We start from the raw sequence: 21,262 nt of genomic DNA, 5'->3' as shown, positions 1-21,262 counted from the left end.
GACCCAGATGACCCCTATCTCAAAGTTGGGGTAGCATCGCCTAATGGGCTGCTCACTTGAGTCTGGAGAAGAGGGGAGTGGGAGAACAGTGGGCCCATTCCATGTCCAATCCTTCTTAGTTCCTGTTATGTGCTATTTTGCTCAACTATTCAGAGGGGTCTTAAATCTTGTTTTGTTAAAGAAAAATTTGTTGATTGTTTTTAAGTTGTTTGTTTGTTCTTTTTTTTTAAGAAAGAAAAAAAAACCAACAACAACTCATCCAGAATAGCAGAGGGATCACAGGACTAGCGAATAAATGGCCTGGTTTTCAAGGGGAAAGAATGGAGTCTGCCTGGTGCAGGCTAATGAACTTGACCTTGATTTCCCCAGAACTCTGGGACATGTTATTAAAGAGATGGTTTTAAACTGCAGACCATGTTATTAAGGTCTGTGGATACCTAGAAAAGGGGATGGCTGTGGGTCGGGGTCGGCGTGGCCCCATCGACAGCAGGTCATTCCAGACCAGCCTCATTTACTTTTAATAATAGGGATACTAGCTCGGTAGGCCGGAGGAACGGGGCAGACACCAGATACCATTTGTCAAAATCTCCCCTGCCATCTTTATGGGCAGAATAAACAGATGTGGTCAAGGATAGAACACAGTTAGGCAGATTCAGAACTGGTTCAGTGCCTGGGCTGATAATTAGTGTTGGGTCACCGGAAGGAGTCTCTACTGGGGCTCTTGATGGCCCCATTTGGAATTTTCTTAGCAGATTGGTCTGCCTTTTTTTTTTTTCCCCTGCAAACAGATTAAGTGACTTGAACAGGATCACACAGCTAGTAAACTCCCAGGGACGGATTCGAATTCAGAAAGTCTTCCTGAGTCCACTGAGCCACTGATGGCTTCCTCAAGCCAGTGCTATTTAGCAATTTGATCTGACATGTTTATCAGATGTGTGGGTGACAGAGAACTGGGGGAGAGAGAAGAAGGGAAGAAATGGAAGGGCCACAATGTTGAAATGAGACCAACAAAGTGAAATTTAAGAGAAACATCAGGGTCTTCAAGGGGGTTCAGAGAATATGACAGCAAGGAGGTTTAGCTATAGATAAACTATATCTATGAAAAAGATCCAGAGATCTGAGTAGACTGCCAGCTCCGGGTGAGCATGGCAGGGAAAGCAAAAGTGCAAGTTCACTTTAAGCTGCACCAAGAGGCAAGGCATCTATGAATAAGGAGGCGGGGATCTGGCTCCACTCTGCCCTGGGTCACTAGTAGGTGCTGCATTTTAAGAAGGGTAACTACAGACTGCGGAGCACTGGGCCTGAGTTCGAATTCAGCCTCTGTCATTAACTAGCTCTGTGACCCCCCAGTAGATCAGGTAAGTTCTGAGGAAGCTAAGTGGGTTTTGGTTTCTGACACCTCTGAGATTTGGGGGCTAATTTCCTTCTTGCCTGGCCCAGAGCTAAGTGTGAATTAGTCTGCTGGAAATCCTAGATTTCTTTTGGAGAACTTGGGGAGAGGAACCATGGGGTAGAAGTGGGAGGTCAGGCGGGCATAAGCCTAGAACCCAAGGCTCTCAAACTCATCTAGCCCAACTCCCTCATCTTAAAGAAAGGGAAAGTGAGGCCAAGGGAAGGGACTTGCCCTTTCCAGAGCCATAAGTGTGCACGCTCCCTGCTTGGTGAAAGGCCTGTCCGGGCCTGCAGTGACACTCTTGTCTGGGCCATCTCTGGGGACCCCGGGGCCTCTCAGGCTTCTCTTGGCAGGTGTGTATAAGAATGAGGTTTACAAGGTGTCTGCTGAGGGTGAGCCCGGGAAGGAGCTGATGGGAGAGCGCTAGCAAGGGAGCTGGTCGGGAGTTGACGGGATTCAAGTCATGTGTGCCCTGAAGCCTGCCCTCAGGGTGGCAAGAGACGTGTACCTGAGTGTGTATGTACATGCCTGACTGCCTGAAGATCAGAGATTTAGAGGTGAAGGGTGCTTTGTCAGGGCTGGGAGGAAGCTTAGAACAGGGGATGTCAGGGCTGGGAGGGGGCTTAGAACAGGGGATGTCAGAGCTCGGAGGGGCCTTAGAACAGGGGATGTCAGGGCTGGGAGGGGGCTTAGAACAGGGGATGCCAGAGCAGGGAGGGAGCTTAGAACAGGGGATGTCAGGGCTGGGAGGGAGCTTAGAACAGGGGATGTCAGGGCTGGGAGAAAGCTTAGAACAGGGGATGTCAGGGCTGGGAGGAAGCTAGGACAGGGGATGTCAGGGCTGGGAGGGAGCTTAGAACAGGGGGTGTCAGGACTGAAGGGGGCTTAGAACAAAAGTGCTTCAGAAAGTTCTGACACAAATAAGGAAGTGGGCGCCCTTAACTCTCCCACACCCCGGGATGGTGTTAGGGGAAGAACCTTAGAATTAAGAAGCAGCCTTGGAGTTAATGGACCTGGCTTCCCCTCGGGCCTGCTCTTTGGAGACCTTTGAGGCTCCTTTCAGTTCCTGGGGGAAGATTCCTGGATCTCCAAGGGCCGTTCCAGCCAGCTGCTAAGCCAAGATTCTCTTGACCCTGCAGCATCCTTTCCCTCCAACCACCCTCGGGACATGGGGCCATTAGCTGATGGATCTGTGTCCTAGATGGCCTGGGTGATGGACTTTCCCAACTTGGAGAGCCCTTGAAAGTCTACTCTAATCCAGACCTGTCTGCAAGGTCCTACTTGGGTGACCTTGGTCTATAAAATGAGGATTTAGGCAAGAAGTCTGAGTCCTCTGAAGCCAGGATCCCAAGTCAACTAACCTCCCTCTGCCTCAGTTTCCTTCTCTGTAAAATTAGGAGGTTGGACCAGCTGACCTCCAAAACCCTTTCTAGATCTGATTCTGTCATCTCCCATTTCACAGAGGATTTCACAGATGAGGAAATAAAGGGCCACAAAGGAGGAGGCGAGATTGCTCAAGTTTATCCGGCTAACGAGTGCTCGAGCTAGGGCTAGAAAGTAGGCCTTTTCTTTCTTGGCTCAGGTCAAGAAACAGACTCTAAATAGTTTGGCCTACAGACCCCCATGTGAGCCTCAGTTTCCCCAGGTGTAAATGGGGAGGGTGTGAATGCCATGACCTCTCCATGGCCTTCTCGCTCTGATATCCTGTGACACTAAGAAGGTACCCGCCCTGTTTATCCTGTTAGCTAACTTGATGGGGCACATTCCTGGAGGGAGCTGAAAAGAATTCTGCTGACTCTGAGACCCCGAGACCCAGATTCAAATCCCACCTGACTATTAGGGCCATCTGCCACGTGGTGATCGGCCTCTTCCATCCTCCATCTTTCACTAACCGGCCTCCATCCCCCAGCACTGCCGTTCTAGGGGACTAGAGACTCTTCCCTGCTCAGGTTTTTATGTCCTAGTCTCCCCCCAAACATATTTGCCTATTAAAGACCTTTGCCATCTTATCCAAAAGGTTGGGGAAGGCTGGGAGCGAGGGGCTTTAAATCCAGGGCAAGGGACACGATGTTCTGTCATCCCCAAGATACAACTGTCCAGGCTTGAGCCCACGAGGCCGAACATCTGCTCGGGGGCTAGCCTGCTCCAGGAAACGGGCTGATTTCATTTTTTCCCCCTCCTTTTTTAATGAGAAGAAAACAAACTCTTCGCAAAGCTAGCCTGTCCCTCTCCTCCCTCAAGGACGCTCCAAACGTCCATTTTGAGTGTTTACAGCCTTCCCTGAGCAGGAACGATTACATAAGGCCAGATGTTTATAGAATTGGCCCAGACCCAGGTTGGAGTCTGCCCCCTCCCCACCCCCATCCCATCAGCTGTGTCTTCTCTGCCCTTCCCTCCATGGAGATCCCCAGTTTGGCCTTCCTTGGCTGGAAAATGGGGGTGAGGAGGTCAGCTGGGTGGGGTGCCCGCCCCACGGCTCTCCTTCCCCCCCTTCTCCCCGCTCCATTCCCCTACCTGGGAGGCCTGAGAGGAAGGAGGGGAATAACCCTGACTTTTTTTTCTGGCCTTAGGGAAAGCTTCCTAACTGGCTGCAGCAGAATCTCAGGATTGGAAATATAATAGAGGTTCACAGTCACTGATCCAGGAAAACAGACCCAGTAAAGTCACACGTGGGGGGTAAACAGAGGCAGGATTTGAATCCAGACTCAATGGCCAAGGAGCATTAGTTTGGGGCCTGAAAGGGGTCTTGGAAGTCAGCCAGCCCAACCCTCTGTTTTTACAGATGAGGAAACTGAGGCTCAGAATTTCAGTGACTCCCCGCCGCGTCACACTGATTGGGGATTGGAATCGGGGCCTCTGACTGCGGTTCTGGTGCTGGCTATCGGGTCTGGCTTGGGCCCGAATGGAACCTTATTCTCAAGGCCAAAGGCAGGGGCCCAGACGCCCCACTTCCAGACCCCTTTTGCTCCCTGTTAAAGCTCGGATATTTAGGGTCTGGACGTCCATCCCTAGCCCATCCCCTCCCATCCCCACAAGGCCAGAGGCCAGCCTACCCTTCGCCACTTGAGAACCCCCAGGGAAATCAGGAACGGGTTGAACAGCGTGGGCTGGTCTCCGGGCATGCGCCATGAAGTCACCAGTCGGCCCTTGGAGGGGCTCACAGCCTTTCCCTTCGCTTGGACGTTGTCTGCCTGTCAAACAGGGTCAAGTTGGTCCAGAGGTGGCTGCTCTCTTAGCCTCCACTCTGGGAGGGGGCAGGGTCTGCCCTCAGCAAAAAACTGGGGAGTAAGGGAAGTTTTCTTTGCTGAGCGCTTTCCCTGGCCCTCAGTGGCTCCCCAAAACACTTGGGACCCTCAGGAACTTCCTCTTTGGGTCCCGTTGACCTTGTTCAAAGATAGGCACTTTTTAGAAGTCATTTACACTATAGCATAAATGACTGAGGATAGAGAATTAGGGGATAGAGTTGGCCTTGAAGACCAAATTCAAGTTCTGACTGACAACTGTTGGCTCCAGGGGCAAATCCCCAGATTTCTCAGTTCTCTAGACTCTAAACCTCTAAATTAAAGAGAGTGGCAATTTGCAATAGTAGGAGTTCCCTCACTTGGGCTTTCCTTTTAATTGATGAAATCCTAATTCTAATCCTTTTCTCTATAAATGGCTGGAGACCACATTTTGTGGGGGCTAAGGCTTAATTAAGCCAAATGCTTGAAACAGAATTTTCAACAAATAGGAGATTTGGGGGAGGGGAGAGGAGCCACGGAAAAGATGCCATGAAGCCACAGATCTGTTGCTCAGTCAGGCAGGATTCTGGGAGAGGCATGGAGGGGACTTATGGTGTGGTAGCCAAGAGGTATCCAGAGATGGCCCACTGTGGCTAGACAGCTCAGGGCTTGCAATCGGGAAGTTCTGAGTTCAATCAATAAACGTTTATTAAGCACCTACTATGTGCCAGGTATTGTGGTAAGCACCCTTGGAGGTCCTTTCCAACATTAGAACTGTATTCTACTAATAGTCTTAGTTGGGCTAGAAGCAGGCGTTCTTAAGTTGGTAAAATCACAGATCCTTCCCTTTATATTCTTTCTTTCTCTTTCCCCTTCTTTCTCTGTCTATCTCTATCTCTCTTTCTCTTCTCTGTCTCCTTTTTCCGTCTCTGTGTCTCTCTCTCTTTCCCCTTCTCTCTCTGTTTCTTTCTTTCTCTCTATCTCTCTGTCTTCCCTTGTCTCTCTCTGTCTCTGAATGTCTGTCTCCTTTTCTCTCTGCTGCTTTCTTTCTCTGTCTCTTTCCCCTTCTCTCTCTGTTTCTTTCTCTGTCTCTTTTTCCCCTTCTGTCTTTCTTTGTCTCTGGATATCCATCTCTTTTTCCCCTTCTCCCTTTACCTGTCTCTGTCTGTTCTTCTCCCTCCCCACCCCCACCCCCATCTGGGTCTCTCCATCTACCCTGGCAGGAAGCACAGGACCTCCTCTAGGCCTTAGTCCTTCTTCATCAGCACAGTCGCCCTGACCTGCACTGTTCCCAGAGTGGACCACTGCACCCTCCCTGGGCAGCCCGGACCCCTCCCACCACCCTCCACATATTGGTGCCAGACTGCCTGCCAGCTGCGCCCACTGAAGCTCAGAACTCAGGAGAGTCAGCCTCAGTCTCCCTGAGGGAGGTAAAGGTGGGGGAGGAGGTGTTCAGGTGTGCCCTACTGTGACTGACTATTCTCCTAATCTGAATACCTTTCAGGATGTTAGGACAGAGACCCCTTTGTGGACATTGAGGGTTTTTTTTTTTTTTTCCTGAGGCTGGGGTTAAGTGACTTGCCCAGGGTCACACAGCCAGGAAGTGTGAAGTGTCTGAGACGAGATGAGATTTGAACTCTGGTCCTCCTGACTTCAGGGCTGGTGCTCTACCCACTGCGCCACCTAGCTGCCCCCATTGAGTTTTTATAATCATCATCATAATCATCATCATCACTTTATCTATTAATTTAATGTTTAAAGTGCTTTACATACAATATCTTATTTGAGCCTCACAACAACCCTGGGAGGTAGGAGCTGTTATTATTCCCATTTTATCCAGACTCAACAGCATTAGCTTTGGGACTGAAAGGGCTCTTGGAAGTCATCTAGCCTATCCCTCTCTTTTTACAGATGAGGAAACTGAGTCTCAGAATTTCAGTGACTCCCTGTCACGGCAATAGGGTAAACTGAGGCAAAGGGAAATCTTTTTTTTTTTTTTTTTAATTTTTTTTAATTTTTATTTTTCCTGAGGCTGGGGTTAAGTGACTTGCCCAGGGTCACACAGCTAGGAAGTGTTAAGTGTCTGAGACCAGATTTGAACTCGGGTCCTCCTGAATTCAAGGCTGGCGCTCTATCCACTGCGCCACCTAGCTGCCCCCTGGCAAAAGGAAATCTTATAAGTGACTTGCCTAGACTCACACAGCTAGTCCCTACCTAAGACCGAATTTGAATTTGGGTCTTCCAGACTATAGGCCCAGCGTTCTATCCACTGTAGCCTGCAGTGAATGGGAGGGGGAGATTGTTTTTGTTTTTTTTTTTTCCCTTTGTAGGGGACCAGGGGAACTTTCTTTTGGCAAAGGGTGGGAGGGAGGAGAGGGCTCCCTTTGGCCCTCTGATGCTGCCTTCCTGGGGACCATCTCCCCCCTGCCCATCTTCCACCCCACATAGCCTGATTCTGCTAGAAAGGGAGCTCAGCTGTCCCTGGGGCTCTGCACTTGGGCCTAGCCAAAGGTGGGCCCCAGGAAGTGTGAAGCAATAACCACAGAGATCAAAAGAGGATGTTGGGGAGTCCTGGGTAGCAGGATGGAGTGACAAGCAAAGAAAGGCAGAGCTGGGAGGGAATGTTAGAATGAAGAACATCCCGATTGGGGGTGAGGGGACTCAGAACAAGGGATGTCAGACTGGGAGGAAGCCTAGAACAGAGAGTATCAGGCCTGGGAAGGAGCTTAGAACAGGGGGTGTCAGTCAGGACTGCCCCTCCCCAGTCCAGGCTTGCTCTGCAGATGGTCCCGGCAGGAGGGTCAGGGACACCTGTTCCCTTCTACAATTCGCCATCTTTGAACCTCAGTTAAGCTCAAGAAATCTAACAGACCCCATTAGGCCATAAGCTCCATGAGGGCAGGAGATGGAGTCCCAGCTAAGCTTTGTGACTGCTCTCTGCCCTGGCGCTGTTTGCACACACTTAAACAAGCAGCTGCTCAATGAGGGTTCACCAGAATCACAGGGGCCCAGGCCTCCAGCTAGAGGAGACTCAGAGACTTGTCTCGTTTGATGGAGGAGGAAACTGAGGCGGTGAACCACCAAAGGTCACACCTCAAGTAGCTGAGCCTGGATTGGAAATCAGGGCTATTGTTTGACCCCAGAGCTAGCGTCCTGTCCACAGTAGTCCCCCCCCCTTTTTGGAGGTGACATCATCACCTTGGTAGGGCTAATCAGCTCCCCACCCCACCCATCCAGACCAGGGGTCCTTGACCTTTTGGGCAACGGACATCCCTTGGATAGCATCTTTGGAAGTCTTCTTAGAATCGAGTTTTTGTGTGCAGTAAATACTTGGGAGTTCAAAGGAAACGAATGATATTGAGATAATTATTAAAATATTTTTAAAAATTGTAGGGCCCAAAGAGCGAGCCCTTGTTCTGGAAGGACCCGGCCCATCTCCGTCCCATGTCTCCCTTTTGCTCCCCTCCCCAAGCCAGGGCCCCCACTACCGTGTCTGCCGTCTCCTGCTCGGTCACCAAGGGGGTCTCCTGGCCGGCGGCTGCTCCCGGAGGTCCAGGCTCAGGGAGGACGCTGCTCTCTGCTTCAGGCTACGTCAAGAGAGAAAACCGTTCTCAGGCCAGGGAAGGCCTGCTGGGCAGGGCAGAAGCTGCCACGGCCACTGGGCTTCTTGCCGGTTAATCATTGATGAGCCATACTCACTTTCCTTCAGTGTTGAGTCTTGAGTCTTTAAAACTTAGCTTCCCTGTCTGTTAAATGAGGGGACTGCCTTAGTGACTTTTCGGCTCTAACTGTGTGATCCTGGGATTCTTGGATTTCTCATCAGTAAAATGGGTCTAATACCCCTCCCTCTCCCTCTCAATCTCTCTTCTCTCTCCTCCTCTCCTCATTTCTCTTTTTCTCTGTCTCTCGGTCTCTGTCTCATACAGAGAGTCTCTCAGTATGTTTCTCTGTCTCTGTCTTTCTGTATCTCTTTGCCTTTACATCTGGTCTTCTCTGTCTCTGTCTCTATCTCTGTGTCTTTCTATTTCTCTTTCTATCTCTGTGTCTCTTTCTCTCTCTCACATCCACATCTGTACATCCCCTCATCCCTCCTGAGACCAAGCTGTCTCAGGCCCCACTAGGCCTGAAGTAAGAAAACTCTAACTATGGCAGCTGTGGAATGGGAGGTAGTAAGCTCACCATCCCTGGAGGATTATGAGCGCAGCCTTAAAAATTATTTGCTAGAAATGCCTTTAGGGTTTTTAATTTCCCTAGATGCTCTAGAGGAACCGTGCCGACAAATCTTAAGTATTTCAGAGAATCACAGAGTTGATGCTGTAGGGGGTCTTGATGATCACTTCTACTTGAAGACCTCCAGCGATGGGCAACTCACTACCTCATGAGCACCCCGCTCCTGGCTCCGATTGTTTTTCCTTTCTGTAATTCTGTCCCCCTCCTCTCCCAGCTCTGCTGTTTGGGGGTCAAATGGAACAAAATTATCCCTCCCCCACAGAAAAGCCCTTCAAATATCCAGCTCTGATACCCCCCTATTTCCAGTTCCTCATGTGGATTGACCTTCCGTGTCCAGAGTCTACTCGTGACTCCCTTCAAATCGTTACCTGAGCCTTTCCTCGTCCCTTTCAGCCCTCCACCATCCCTGTAACAATCGTCCTCCACATCAATCATATTAAATGTCACATTTTCTTATTTACATGTTGTCTCTCCCTAGCAGAATACAACTCTGCAAAGGGGATGGAGGGACAATTTTCTTTGGGTACCTAGCACACAGTAAGCATCTAATAAATGCTTCTTGGGAAAATGAATCCTGTGTCACTGCAATGATCAACTTTGACCCTCAAGAGATAGGGTGTGGGTTGTGTTGCTGTGTTGTGATATGCTGGTTAGTTTTGCTAAATTATGCTTTGTATTACTTTTTCCAAGGGATGGCTCCAGGTAGGGGAAGAGGGAGGGATCAATTTGAAGGAAAAAAAAAGGGGGGGGAGGGAAGGGAACAAACATTTATTAAGTGCTTACTGTGTGCCAAGTGCAGTGCTAAGCACTTCACAAATATTCTCTTATTTGATCCTCACAACAACCCTGTGAGGTAGGTGCTATTCTTATCCCCATTTTACAGTTGAGGAAACTGAGGCAGACGAGTTAAATGACTTGCCCAGAGTCTGAGGCTGGTTCACTGAGCCACCTAGTGGCCAGTCAATTAAAGTGATGTTAAAAAACCTCAAACAACAAAAGTTACCCATTATAAATTTTAAAAATTTAAAAACACATTTTTGTTGAATTAAAAGGAAACTAAAATGTCATCGGTATGCTAATTGGGCCCCAGGGAGGGAGGGAGGGTGGTGTGCTGCAACCATAAGCCTGTAGTGTCCAGAGAGGGAAACTGAGGCACAGATTGGGCCAGTGGCTTACCCCAGACCACCTCATTAAATCACCACTCCTGGAGCCGGGACCTAGGAGTTCTAGAAGGACCCTGGGGGGCGGGGAAAGGGTTTGGACGAAGCCCTGACGTTCTCCGGCTTACCTCCTGAGATGGGCGGGGGCCGGACGCTAGCTTGTTAGCCATCTCGTCCTGGTCCTCCTGCAGGCCAGCTGCCTCCACGGCTCTCTGAAAGCTCTCCACTCCGCTCTTTGGCCATGGGGCCGAGCTGCTTGGCTGTCCCAGGTCGGCCCCGTTTTCCTCCACTGAAGGAATGGGGCTGAGGAGGCGCTCCCCGGGACTGTACCCGTTCACTTCTGCCTGCCTGTCATGGATCACCAGCCCCGCGGGCTCCGAGGCGCTCTGCCACTCCCGCTCTGGGGCCTCCTCGGTGTCCTTGGGGGGCCTGGCCCCTCCATTCTCCAGCCAGGATCCCTCTGTAAACTTGGGCTCCCCCCTAGCCCTCCAGTCCATCTCTCGGTAGGAGTCGGGACTTCTGGGTCTGAGCAGCTCCTCCAGACTCCCCCAGTCAGTCCCCCCAGGTCTGTCAGGGCCACGAGGATGAGGGAGCTCTCCCAGGTCCCTCCAGTCCACATCCAAGGGTCTCTCGGGCCTGCGAGGGACGGTCAAGTCCCCCAGGCCTCCCCAGTCCATCTCATCTGCTCTCTCCAGCCTCCGGGATCGGGGCAGCTCCCCCAGGCCTCCCCAGGACACCTTGGCGGGCCTCTCTGGAACAGGGGGCGGGCTGAGCTCCCCTAGGCCATTGCAGTCCCACTCAGCCCTCCCGGGCTGGGCCAGTTCCTCCCAGTCCTCCAGCTGCCCACTCTGGCGGAGCCTCTCCAGCCGCCTGCAGCACACTTGCTCGGCCAGCGAGCGCCAGCAGCCCACGATCTCCTTGGTGGGGCCTCTCCACTCGCTGTCTGGATACATGTCCAGAGCCCTGGTACAGGAGTGGCCCTCCTGGCCTCGGAAGTCCCTCTCCAGGCCCCGCTCTTCATAGGCCTGCACCGGGCCTCCCCTGTCCCTTTCCAAGTGCCTGTTGGGAGACCTGGGGACGGAGGCTTCCTCTGCAGGCCCCCAGTCCTCCTCCATTGACTTTCCCAAGTGCCTGAGACCCCGAGGCTGCCTCTGGCCCGGTCGCTCGTTCTCGGGGGGAATGTCTAGGCTCTTGGAGTGCACAAGCTGACCCCGGGCTCTGCATTCCCTCTCTGGGAGTTTGACCAGATTCTTGGGGGGCGCGGAGCCCCCTTTGCTCCGCCGGTCTCCCTCGGGACGTCTCTCGGGGCTCTTGGTGTGAGGAGGTTCCCTCCTCCGAGTCTGTTCTGGAGTCTGGGGGGGCTTCTTGGTAACCTGAGGATGGGGCGAAAGGCAGGTGAGATGTGGGCACCACATAGAGAGACAAATGGCCCTTCTCCAGGCTGAGGGCTCAGAGCCCAGGATCTTGGCAAGACTTGGGATACAGGGAAGCCACCACTCTGCCCAGTTCCCCCTCCTGACTCGAACCCTGCCCAGGAGGGGCCGGCTGAGTTGAGAGAGGGACTCTTTCCTGAGCTCTGCAAACTTGTTTTTTAAAAAATTATGATTTTATGACTGCATTTAATCTAACTGCTTTCCTGTACAATTTTATATAATATACATATAAATATGTTCATATAATTTTATTTTATTTATATATTTATTTTATATTTATAGTAAATATATTTTATAACATATTTCTATATTATTTTATATTTCTATATTATAAATTTATCTATTTATGCAATTTATATAATATACATATAAATTATGTGTTCCTATACTTTTATTTATAGATTTAATCAATTTTATTTAATATAATATAACATATTGTTATAATATATTTATATGTTAATTTATTGATTAATTAATTAATACTAATATATATTATAAATTTATATTTTTATGCAATTTTATGCAATTTTGAGAAGAGGTTTGCAAGCTTCATCAGACTGCCCAAGGGTTCCATGAGAGAAAAAAAAATTAAGAACCTCTGGTCTAAAGCAAAACCTTGAATGTAGTCCTATATGGGACAGGACATAGGCTGTCAGAGTCTGCGTTCAGATCCTGATTTCACATTTAAAAGCCATGTGATCTTGAGCAGAAGGAAGGAATCAGATATTGAGATCCCAAAGACCCAGGTTAGAATTCTACCTCACCTTCTTAGACAAGGGACTTCATTCATTTGATCCTCAGTGTCCTCATCTATTAAATACCTGTGGTGAGAGGCACATGGTATGACGGACAGAGCCGGAAAGGTCTGGGAATAGAAGCTTCTTTCAAGTGAGGATTATTTCATCCTTTGTATTTCTATTGCCAACACCAGGGACTGTGTCTGGGACTTCTTGAGACTTCTCGGGAGCTTAATCAATGCTTATTGATGGATTGGTTGATTTGATTAGTTCAAGTCCAGCATTTGGCTCATCCTGGCTGTGTGACGGGGCAAATCACTCAATCACTCTGAGCTTCAGACAGTTCCAAGACTATAAAGCACAGAAAAAGGTGCTGACCTCCATCAGAGGAGGGAATTTCCTCACTGACGAGTTCTCTATCAAGGTTGTTTCAGGACTCAAATGAGGGTTTAGCTATATAAAGTCACTTATTGTTATTGTTACCTTATTTTGTCAATTGAGTTCAGGTAGAAATAGTCTTGGAACAAACCATTCTCCTGCTGTTATTCTTTAATCTTTAATGTTTAATAATCACATAAATATGTGACTATTAAAGTTAGGGACTGGACTTTGTTTTATATATATATATATATATATATATATATATATATACATATATATATATATATATATATATGTAATTATATATATATAGTTATAATATATATAGTTACATATATAACTATAACATTTATAACATATTTATATTACAGTTATATATATACACATATATAACTAGAACATATTTATAACATATATTTATATAACAGTTGTATATATATATAACATATAGTTATATATAAACTGGCAAGTTTGTTATAGCAAACTCCCAGAAACTCCTTCTTCCAGTACACAGCGGCATCCTTTTGCAACTTGCAAACACTGAGGAGTCAAGAAAATTGTCTGAATGTATCAGAAGCCTGGCTTCCAGGAGGATTCTCTCGTCCATCACATTGTCCAGATTTCCATCATTATCTCATTTTTTTTTCGATGAGGTTCACCTAGAAATTATGCTGGGACAACTTGTCCTGCTAGCGTTCTTTTATGCCTAATGTTATGTGGATAAATGCCCAGGGGATAAAATGACTGTAATTTGTAATTGCATGAGCACATTCAGGACCATTCCCATTGCAGATAGGATGATGAGCTTGATGTGGACCATTTCTTGCTCCGGTACCAGTTTTGCTTTCATCTGTTGGGTCTCTCTATTTTGAAAACTTTTCATTCCATGGAGTTTGGAGATTATCAATCTTTGGTAGGGTGACATCCGTTAAAGACACTGTCCTTATATCTTTTGTGGATCGACCTGGGTGACCATGAGCAGCCCATGTCTGGAGTCACGTTGTATTTCCTGAATCACTGATTTGTTGAATTCTCGCAATAATTTGAAGCTTGTATTTGTAGTGTTGGGATTTGTTGCTTGTCCGGCTGTCTGGTATATGGGAATATATATCCACATATATCTTCTGTTCTAGCCTCTAGGTCATCTTCTTAGATATTTGATGGGAACTTTTCCTTTTCCTTTAGGGGCAAGAGGGACTGGGCTTGTGATTTTTGTTGGTATAAGGAATGAGGAAACTCCATCTATCCATATAAAGTCCATACTACAACCCAGCAGATAGGCTCTCTCTCTGTAACTTATTAAAGTAATGGTTCTCCGATTTTGGGGTCTGAGGACATTTTTACAAACTTAAAATTTTTGAAGACCTCCCCTACATAAAACTTTTATTTAAATGGGCTACTGATACTGGAAATTAACACATTTTATTATTATTATGGGCTACTGTATTAGAAATTAGAGCATATTAGTATGACAATCATTTTGTCCTTGAAGATCCCCTGAAAGGGTCTCATGGACCCCCTAGGGTCCCCGAACTATTTTTAAGTGACCCACACAACTGACATGTGGCAGAGGTGAGATCTGAATCTTTGTCTTCCTTACTTTAAGGCTAGCTTCCACTACACGACCCTGACTCTATTTTAACATGGTTGGTGGTCTGAAGGATCGATGCTAGGGCCATTGGGATGCTCCCAGTGAGTACTTAAAGTCGTGCCATTAGCCATTAGAGCTCTTGGCTCTCTATCTGGGAGCAGACCAGTGCAAGTGCTCCCATGTCCATCCATTTCATCCCGAGAAGCTAAGAAGGTGCTCCTAAACAGGACTTTCTGCCCCTTAACAGCAGGTCCCCATCTCTTGATGATTTTCCTTTTTTTCAATCACGTTACCCTCACTGGGAGGCACTCTCCCTGGCCAGGAGAGAGTGGGGGTCTAGACCAAGTGAGAATCTACGGCTCATAAACAATACCATTCAATGGGACTCAAGAGATGGAGGTCATTATTAGTATGGCCATGGAAGGCTCCTTCCAACCAAAGAGACTTGGTGGTCAAGAACCCAGCTAGCTCTAGTTACTGATGGGAAGGGAGAGGACTCGCCAAGGGTCCCATCCCCACTCTGGCTGCCCCAGGGTCCTGGACACACTACAGATCTTGCCCCAGGTGAAGGAAGAGGACATGTGTGGGAACCCCAGAAAGAGAGATCCCTTAACCTCCAATAGTCACTGGAAATGTGTCCCTGCCTTTCCCTGCATCCCTCATCCCCCATTCTCAAGAACGCAGTGTTGATACTGATTGCCCCAGAGATACTGTGATCATATGAGGGGCACATGCGGTGGGGAGGGGGGGAAGAATTGGGCAACAGCTCACCTCTCGGCACAGGGCTGGGCTGGACTGTCTGCGCTGAAGCTGCCCTGATGCTCGCCCGCCACCTTTCTGGGACCTCCCGGCTTCCAGAGCCTGGTATGTCTCCAGGGCGTCAGATTTCCTGTAAACCAAGGGGAGCCACAATCTCTGAGGACCTGCCAGGGCCCATTTCCAACACCCTTCTGTCCAGCCCCTCCTCTTACCCTCCCCCTTCTTAGCCCCCTGCTTCTCAGTGACCTTACCCGAGTCCATTGCCCAGCTGGGCAGGCAGGGGCTGTGTGACTTAGGCTCTGTGTTCAGAGCCCCCTCTCATTGGGCTGGATGGGGTCCTCTTCACCTCTGGGTCTATGATCCTATCCCCTCTCCCTAATCTCTGTTTTCTCCACTTTAAAGGCTTCTTAGCTGGGATCATAGGACACTTCTGAGCCTCAGTTTCCCCCTCTGAACAATGAATTCTCTCTAAATCTAGGTTCCTATAAACTTGTGACTTTTCAATATGAGGAGGTTTGCCCTCACATCAAGCCAGAATGCCTTTGCCTGCCACTTCCTCCCCAAGGTCCCGGTTCTGAGAGCCTGGCTCCCTTCAGGGCCAAGCGGGATAATCCATACTTTCCATTCTGTCCCTCTCTCGGATAAACATCCCTCCATCAGTCCTCTTATGGTATGTGGTCCGGAGGCCTTCCCCATGCAGGCCCCTTGTGATTGGGCTTCAATTTACCCAGGCTCCCTTTAAAATGTGGCGCTCAATTAGTGCCTGATGCTCGCTCTGCGATCTGAGCAGGGTCGGGGAGGGGGGTCTGCTCTCTAAATGTGGAACTCGAGCCAGCCTTGAAGGCTGCCTTGTCATACTAGTGACCAATCAGCATCGGGCGTTAGGAAGACTGAACCCCTGTCCAGCCTCAGACACTCTCTGGCTGTGTGACCTGGGAGAAACCACTTAACCACTGCCTGCCTCAGTTTCCTTCTCTGTAACATGGCATCTCCTCCCGGGGTTGTTGTAAAGATAAAGTGAGATAATATCTGTAAAATGCTTAGTATGGTGTCTGCTCTGTAGTAAATAAAATACATATTGATCATATTGATCACAATCCGCTAAATCCGTCATCCGTCATCCGCTAAAATGCTATTCCCCCTCCAACTTTCTCTTGTTGATTTTTTTTGCGGGGAAGCAAAGTTGGATCCTCCTCCTGACTCCAGAGCCAGCGCTCCATCCATTGTACCCCTTAGCTGCCCTTCTCTCATTGATTTTTTGAACCTAAGAGGAGGATTTTTATTTCATCTCCCTAGCTCTGGCACCCTCCTGCAGGGATGTAGGACATCCCCCTGGCCCAGTTCTCCACACAGGGAGAATAGCTACTATTACCTTCCGTCCTGGAGAGAGAGCTCCCTCCCGTAGCATCCTCAAAGGTCAGCTCAGTCCTGGGACTGCTTACCTCTGTTCTGAGGAGGCAAAGAGGCCGGATGGATGGCCCAGACTCTGCCCTCCCGAGGGCTCACCTGCGCTCGTATCCAAAGATCCGCTCCACCTCCGTTCGCCCAGGGCTGCGAGTGCGGTCACTGGCACTACCATTCGGCTTGCCCATGGCCTCTTTCTGGTTCATCCTCTTGGGAGGGGGGAGATCAGCCAATACCGTGTACTCCTCCCGTTCCAGGTTATGTCTGCCCTCCCCATTGCCAGACCCCTTGGAGCCAGAGGGCCCTGGCTGGGGGTAGGAATACCTAGTAACCCCTGGGGGGTCCCAGTGGCGGGGGGGGGAGGAGGCTCGTGGGGCATCTCGGTGCCCAATGCACACGTGGAGGGTGGGTTGGAGGCTGTCGTGGAGGGAGTCCATGGAAGGGACAAGGCTCTCGGAGCTGGCACCCGGGGGGTTCTGGTTGTGAAGGGAAGGGTCATTGTGGGCCTGGCGTGGAGGGGAAGTAAAAAGCGGGGCATCACGGTGCCCAATGCATACAGGAGTGGGGAGCTGGGGGGGCTCGTGCTGGGAATCCACAGAAAGGGCCAGGCTTTCAGAGCTGGCCCCAGGGGGATCCTGGTAAAGGAGGGAAGGGTCATGCTGAACGTGGCGTGGGGGAGAAGAGAAGGGAGGGGCATCCCGGTGCCCGATGCACACAGGGGGTGGCATGTGGGGGGGTTCGTGCGCAGAGCCTGTGGAGGGAGCCAGGCTCTCAGAGCTAGCTCCAGGGGGATCTTGGTAGAGGAGAGAAGGCTCTTGCTGGGACTGGCGTGGGGGAGATGAGGCCCGGGGGGCGTCCCGGTGCCCGATGCACACGGGAGGTGGCATCTGGGGAGGGTCATGTTGAGGAGATTGGCTCTCTGCAGTGTCTGAGGTATTTGGGAGGAAAGGAAAGGGGTCGTGTTGGGAGTGGCGAGGGGGCGAGGAGGCCCGAGGGGCATCACGGTGCCCAATGCAGACAGCTGGAGGGATATAGGGGGGTTCATGACGGGGGAATTGGCTCTCATCATCAGGGGGATCAGGGAAGAATGAGAATGGGTCATGCTGAGAGACTCGGGGGGGCGAGGATGCCCGGGGTGCATCTCGGTGCCCGATGCACACGATTGAGGGGGGGTTAGGAGAATCGAGGGAAGTGGAACGTGAGAGGGACGAGGTCTGGGAGGCAGTACGTGTGGAAGAGAGAGGTGGGGTGGAGCTTCGAGGGCCGCTCTGGCAACTGGAACCCCGAGTTAGAGTGTCACGTTGGCTGGTTTTGGAGGAAAGTTGAGATGAGCGTGTGGGAGAGGAGGTCCGGGAACTGTCAGCCTGGACTGGCCGGAGAGGAAAGGAGGCCCAGGGGACCTCGCTCTGTTTGGAGCGTGCTGGAGAAGAAGTCCGAGCTCCATCACTTTGGATTGGGCGGAGGGGGAAGGAGGCCCAAGGAATGTCACGGTTAGTGCGGTGAGGAGAAGAGGTCCGGGGGTTGTTCCGTTGGCTGGATCGTGTGGGAGAGGAAGACCCAGGATTGTCTCGCTGAATAGAAGAAGATCGAGGATTATCCCGCTGGGTGGAAGAGGCCCGAGGGTTATCCTTTGGGATAGTCCGGGCAGGAAAGGAAGACCAAGGATTGTCTCGGGTGGAAGAGGTTCTGGGGTTATCCCGTTGGCTTGAGGAAGCCTGAAGATTGTCCCGCTGGATGGATCGGGCAGAAGAAAAAGTGCCAGGGTTGTCTCCAGTAGAAACTCGAGGATTATCTCGTTGGCTCGAAGAAGCTCGAGGATTGTCCTTTGGGGTGGGCCGGGAAGGAGAGGAAGCCTTGGGATTGTCTCGTTGGGTAGAAGAGGGTCTAGGGTTGTCTCGTTGGGTAGAAGAGGGTCTAGGGTTGTCTCGTTGGATAGAAGAGGGTCTAGGGTTGTCTCGTTGGATAGAAGAGGGTTTAGGGTTGTCTCGTTGGGTAGAAGAGCACTGGGTGCTATCTCTTTGGGTCGATGATCGATGGGGGGATGAAGACCTGGTAGTATCCCGTTGGGTCGATCGATGGGGAGATGAAGACCTGGTAGTGTCCCGTTGGGTCGATCGATGGGGAGATGAAGATCTGGTAGTGTCCCGTTGGGTCGATCGATGGGGAGATGAAGACCTGGTAGTGTCCCGTTGAGTGGATCGATGGGGAGATGAAGACCTGGTAGTGTCCCGTTGAGTGGATCGATGGGGAGATGAAGATCTGGTAGTGTCCCGTTGGGTCGATCGATGGGGAGATGAAGACCTGGTAGTGTCCCGTTGAGTAGATCGATGGGGAGATGAAGACCTGGTAGTGTCCCGTTGAGTGGATCGATGGGGAGATGAAGACCTGGTAGTGTCCCGTTGGGTCGATCGATGGGGAGATGAAGATCTGGTAGTGTCCCGTTGGGTCGATCGATGGGGAGATGAAGACCTGGTAGTGTCCCGTTGGGTCGATCGATGGGGAGATGAAGATCTGGTAGTGTCCCGTTGGCTGGATCGATGGGGAGATGAAGACCTGGTAGCATCCTGTTGGTTGGATCGTTGCAGGGTTGAGGTCTGGGGTGTGTCATGATATATAGATCTTGCAGGCCCAGGGTTTCGTGATATACTTCTAAGTCCACTTTGTAGACTTTGGGAAGTCTGGGCTGAATCCAACTTGTTCCGTTCCAAGGAGAAGTAACCACTCTCCCCACAAGACTTAACCCGGTTCTCCCTAGAACTCTGGTTCCCATGACTAGAATCTGGAAAAAGAAGAGGGGGGACACTGGAACACCAAAGGTACAACAAGGTAAGGCGTTGAGCTTTATCACTGATGAGCTAACACCTTTTACCCTGGTGAGTTCTTAGTAAAGAGCCCCACTAGCTCACTGTGGAGCTGCTGAAGTCTGGGTTGGGAGGCAGGAGATTAGAATATGGTTCTTCCATCTTAGCAGGTGAGGCTGACCTGATTTCACCATCTTCATGTTTTATCCACATCTATAAACAGTCTCCTATATTAGGATCATAGGATTTAGAGGAGGACCTTAGAACAGAAAATGTCAGAGTTGGAAAGATCTTCAGAGAGAGACTGTACTGATATTCTCTTTGCCAAGGGCCCTCCTTCCTTGGAAATCCCCTGTTCTAAGTTCCCTCCCCATTCTGACCTTCCCTATTCTAAGCTCCTTCCCAGCTCTGACATCCTCTGTTCTAAGCCCCTCCCAGCCCCGACACCTGTGTTCTAAGGCCCCTCAACTCTGACATTCCCTGTTTTAAGGCTTCTCTCAGGTCTCACATTCCCTGTTTGAAGCTCTCTCCCAGATCTGACATTTCCTAAGGCTCTTCCCATCTCTGATATAGCTTGTTCTAAGTCCCCTTTCAGCTCTGACATTTACTGTCTCCTGATCCATATGAACTAGTGATTCTCCTAAAATCTTGTAGAACCCAAAGGCATAGTGATTACTTCTCATAGATGATGTCACAAGATTCCTGCTCAGTCTGGCTTTGTCAGCTTCTGACATCCTCCCCAGATTTAGAATTCTTTGCTCCTGAACCCCCAAATTTCCTTTCTTGATCTAGAACCACCCACCCAAGGTGGAATCCTGTAGCTCTTCCCTTTTCAGAAAGGCACTTCAGGCATCTCCCCCCACTAGAAGGACTTCTTGAGCCTGAGATAGAAGAGAACTTACCTTCCCTCCTTAGTCCTGGAGTATCACCTGAGGCTGATGCCCTAGAAATGGAGAATGGAGCCTTCCGGGGACTGTCAGCCTGTGCACGCTCCTGATGCCTGGTAAACATCATGATGAGCCCGTCAGAGTCCCGGGCCTTATTGGGCCAGTCGACAGCATCCAGGTCCTGCATGGACACAAGGAGTGAGAGATTGGGAAGGGGGCAGCTTCCAAGGAGCCCTGATTCCAGGGTCTCATGGGGTTAGGGAGCAATGCCTAAGCTAGGAGTTTAGGGCTCCTGGAGTGTTAAGAAGGGATGAGAAAATGACCCTCTCTTTCAGAAGAGTGTAGCACAATGGGAAGAGCACTGGAATCAGAAAAATGAAGGTTCAAATTTCATCCCTGTTCTTTAGCTCTGTCACCCTGAACAGTTTCCTCATCTGTAAAATGAAGGAGTTGTACTTAAAAGCTTTTCAGGTTTCTTCCAGATCTAGGATCCTATGATCTTTCACAGAGGTGGGGGACATGTGTAGAGACTCGAGTAATGTTCTGGTTAGTTTTGTTGAAGTGCTTTTAAATTCTTTTTAAGAAGGGTTGGCTTGGTGGATAATAGATGCAAGAGGGGATATATTTGAAAGTAAGGATGGATATAAAAAGTAAGACATACCAATCTAAATTAAAAATCTGAAAAATTAAATGGAAAAATATACCTAGTTACAAAAAAAGAATGAAAAAACTGGAAAGAAATAAATTCCTAGACTTTTTTTTCCTGGGGTAATCATTTTGTTCGATCACAAGGTCAAACCTAGGCACCCCTTGAGGACTGCATCGTGTTGTGTGAAGAAGTTCAGACCTAAGAACCTGGGTTCAAATCCAATCCAACTCCTGACGTTTACTACCTTTGTGATTTTGGGCAAGTCACACTCTGAGCCTCAATTTCCCCATCTGTAAAATGAAGGGATTAGACTAGAAGATCTCTGAGCTTCCTTTCTTCTTTAAAAAGGATGAGCCTAAGATCCTCTAAGTTTTACCTGCCCTGATTCCTCAGGTGCCACAGGGCAAAGTTCTACCAAGGGTTTCAGCACCCTGCTGCTTCAGCTCCCAACTCCATCCTCCATCTACAGACCAAAGTGTGAACAGAAAGTCTGTTCTGGGCACCTGAAGGAGCCCCTAATTTGAAGTGCAGGATTCAAAGCCAAAGGGAACCAGACAGACTCGCCCCAGGAGGCAGGGAGCCCATCGAGCTAGCCCTATTGGCTCTGGGATTTGGC

At 49.7% G+C, this 21,262-nt stretch overlaps 1 protein-coding gene across 1 annotated transcript in view; it reads right to left on the bottom strand.

Annotated features, from left to right (window-relative positions):
- TRIOBP (TRIO and F-actin binding protein) overlaps positions 1 to 21,262 on the bottom strand; it is an 84,577-nt gene that overhangs the window by 53,632 nt on the left and 9,683 nt on the right. Inside the window, 6 exon segments of the mRNA XM_074267251.1 lie at positions 4,447 to 4,584; positions 8,103 to 8,201; positions 10,133 to 11,377; positions 14,918 to 15,035; positions 16,412 to 19,088; positions 20,013 to 20,178. Coding sequence (XP_074123352.1) covers positions 4,447 to 4,584; positions 8,103 to 8,201; positions 10,133 to 11,377; positions 14,918 to 15,035; positions 16,412 to 19,088; positions 20,013 to 20,178 — 4,443 coding nt within the window.

This window comes from Sminthopsis crassicaudata, chromosome 5 (assembly GCF_048593235.1).
Source record: "Sminthopsis crassicaudata isolate SCR6 chromosome 5, ASM4859323v1, whole genome shotgun sequence".
NCBI lineage: Eukaryota > Metazoa > Chordata > Mammalia > Dasyuromorphia > Dasyuridae > Sminthopsis > Sminthopsis crassicaudata.
The sequence above is the reverse complement of the archived record's forward strand: the minus strand, read 5'-3'. Positions and strand labels throughout refer to the sequence as shown.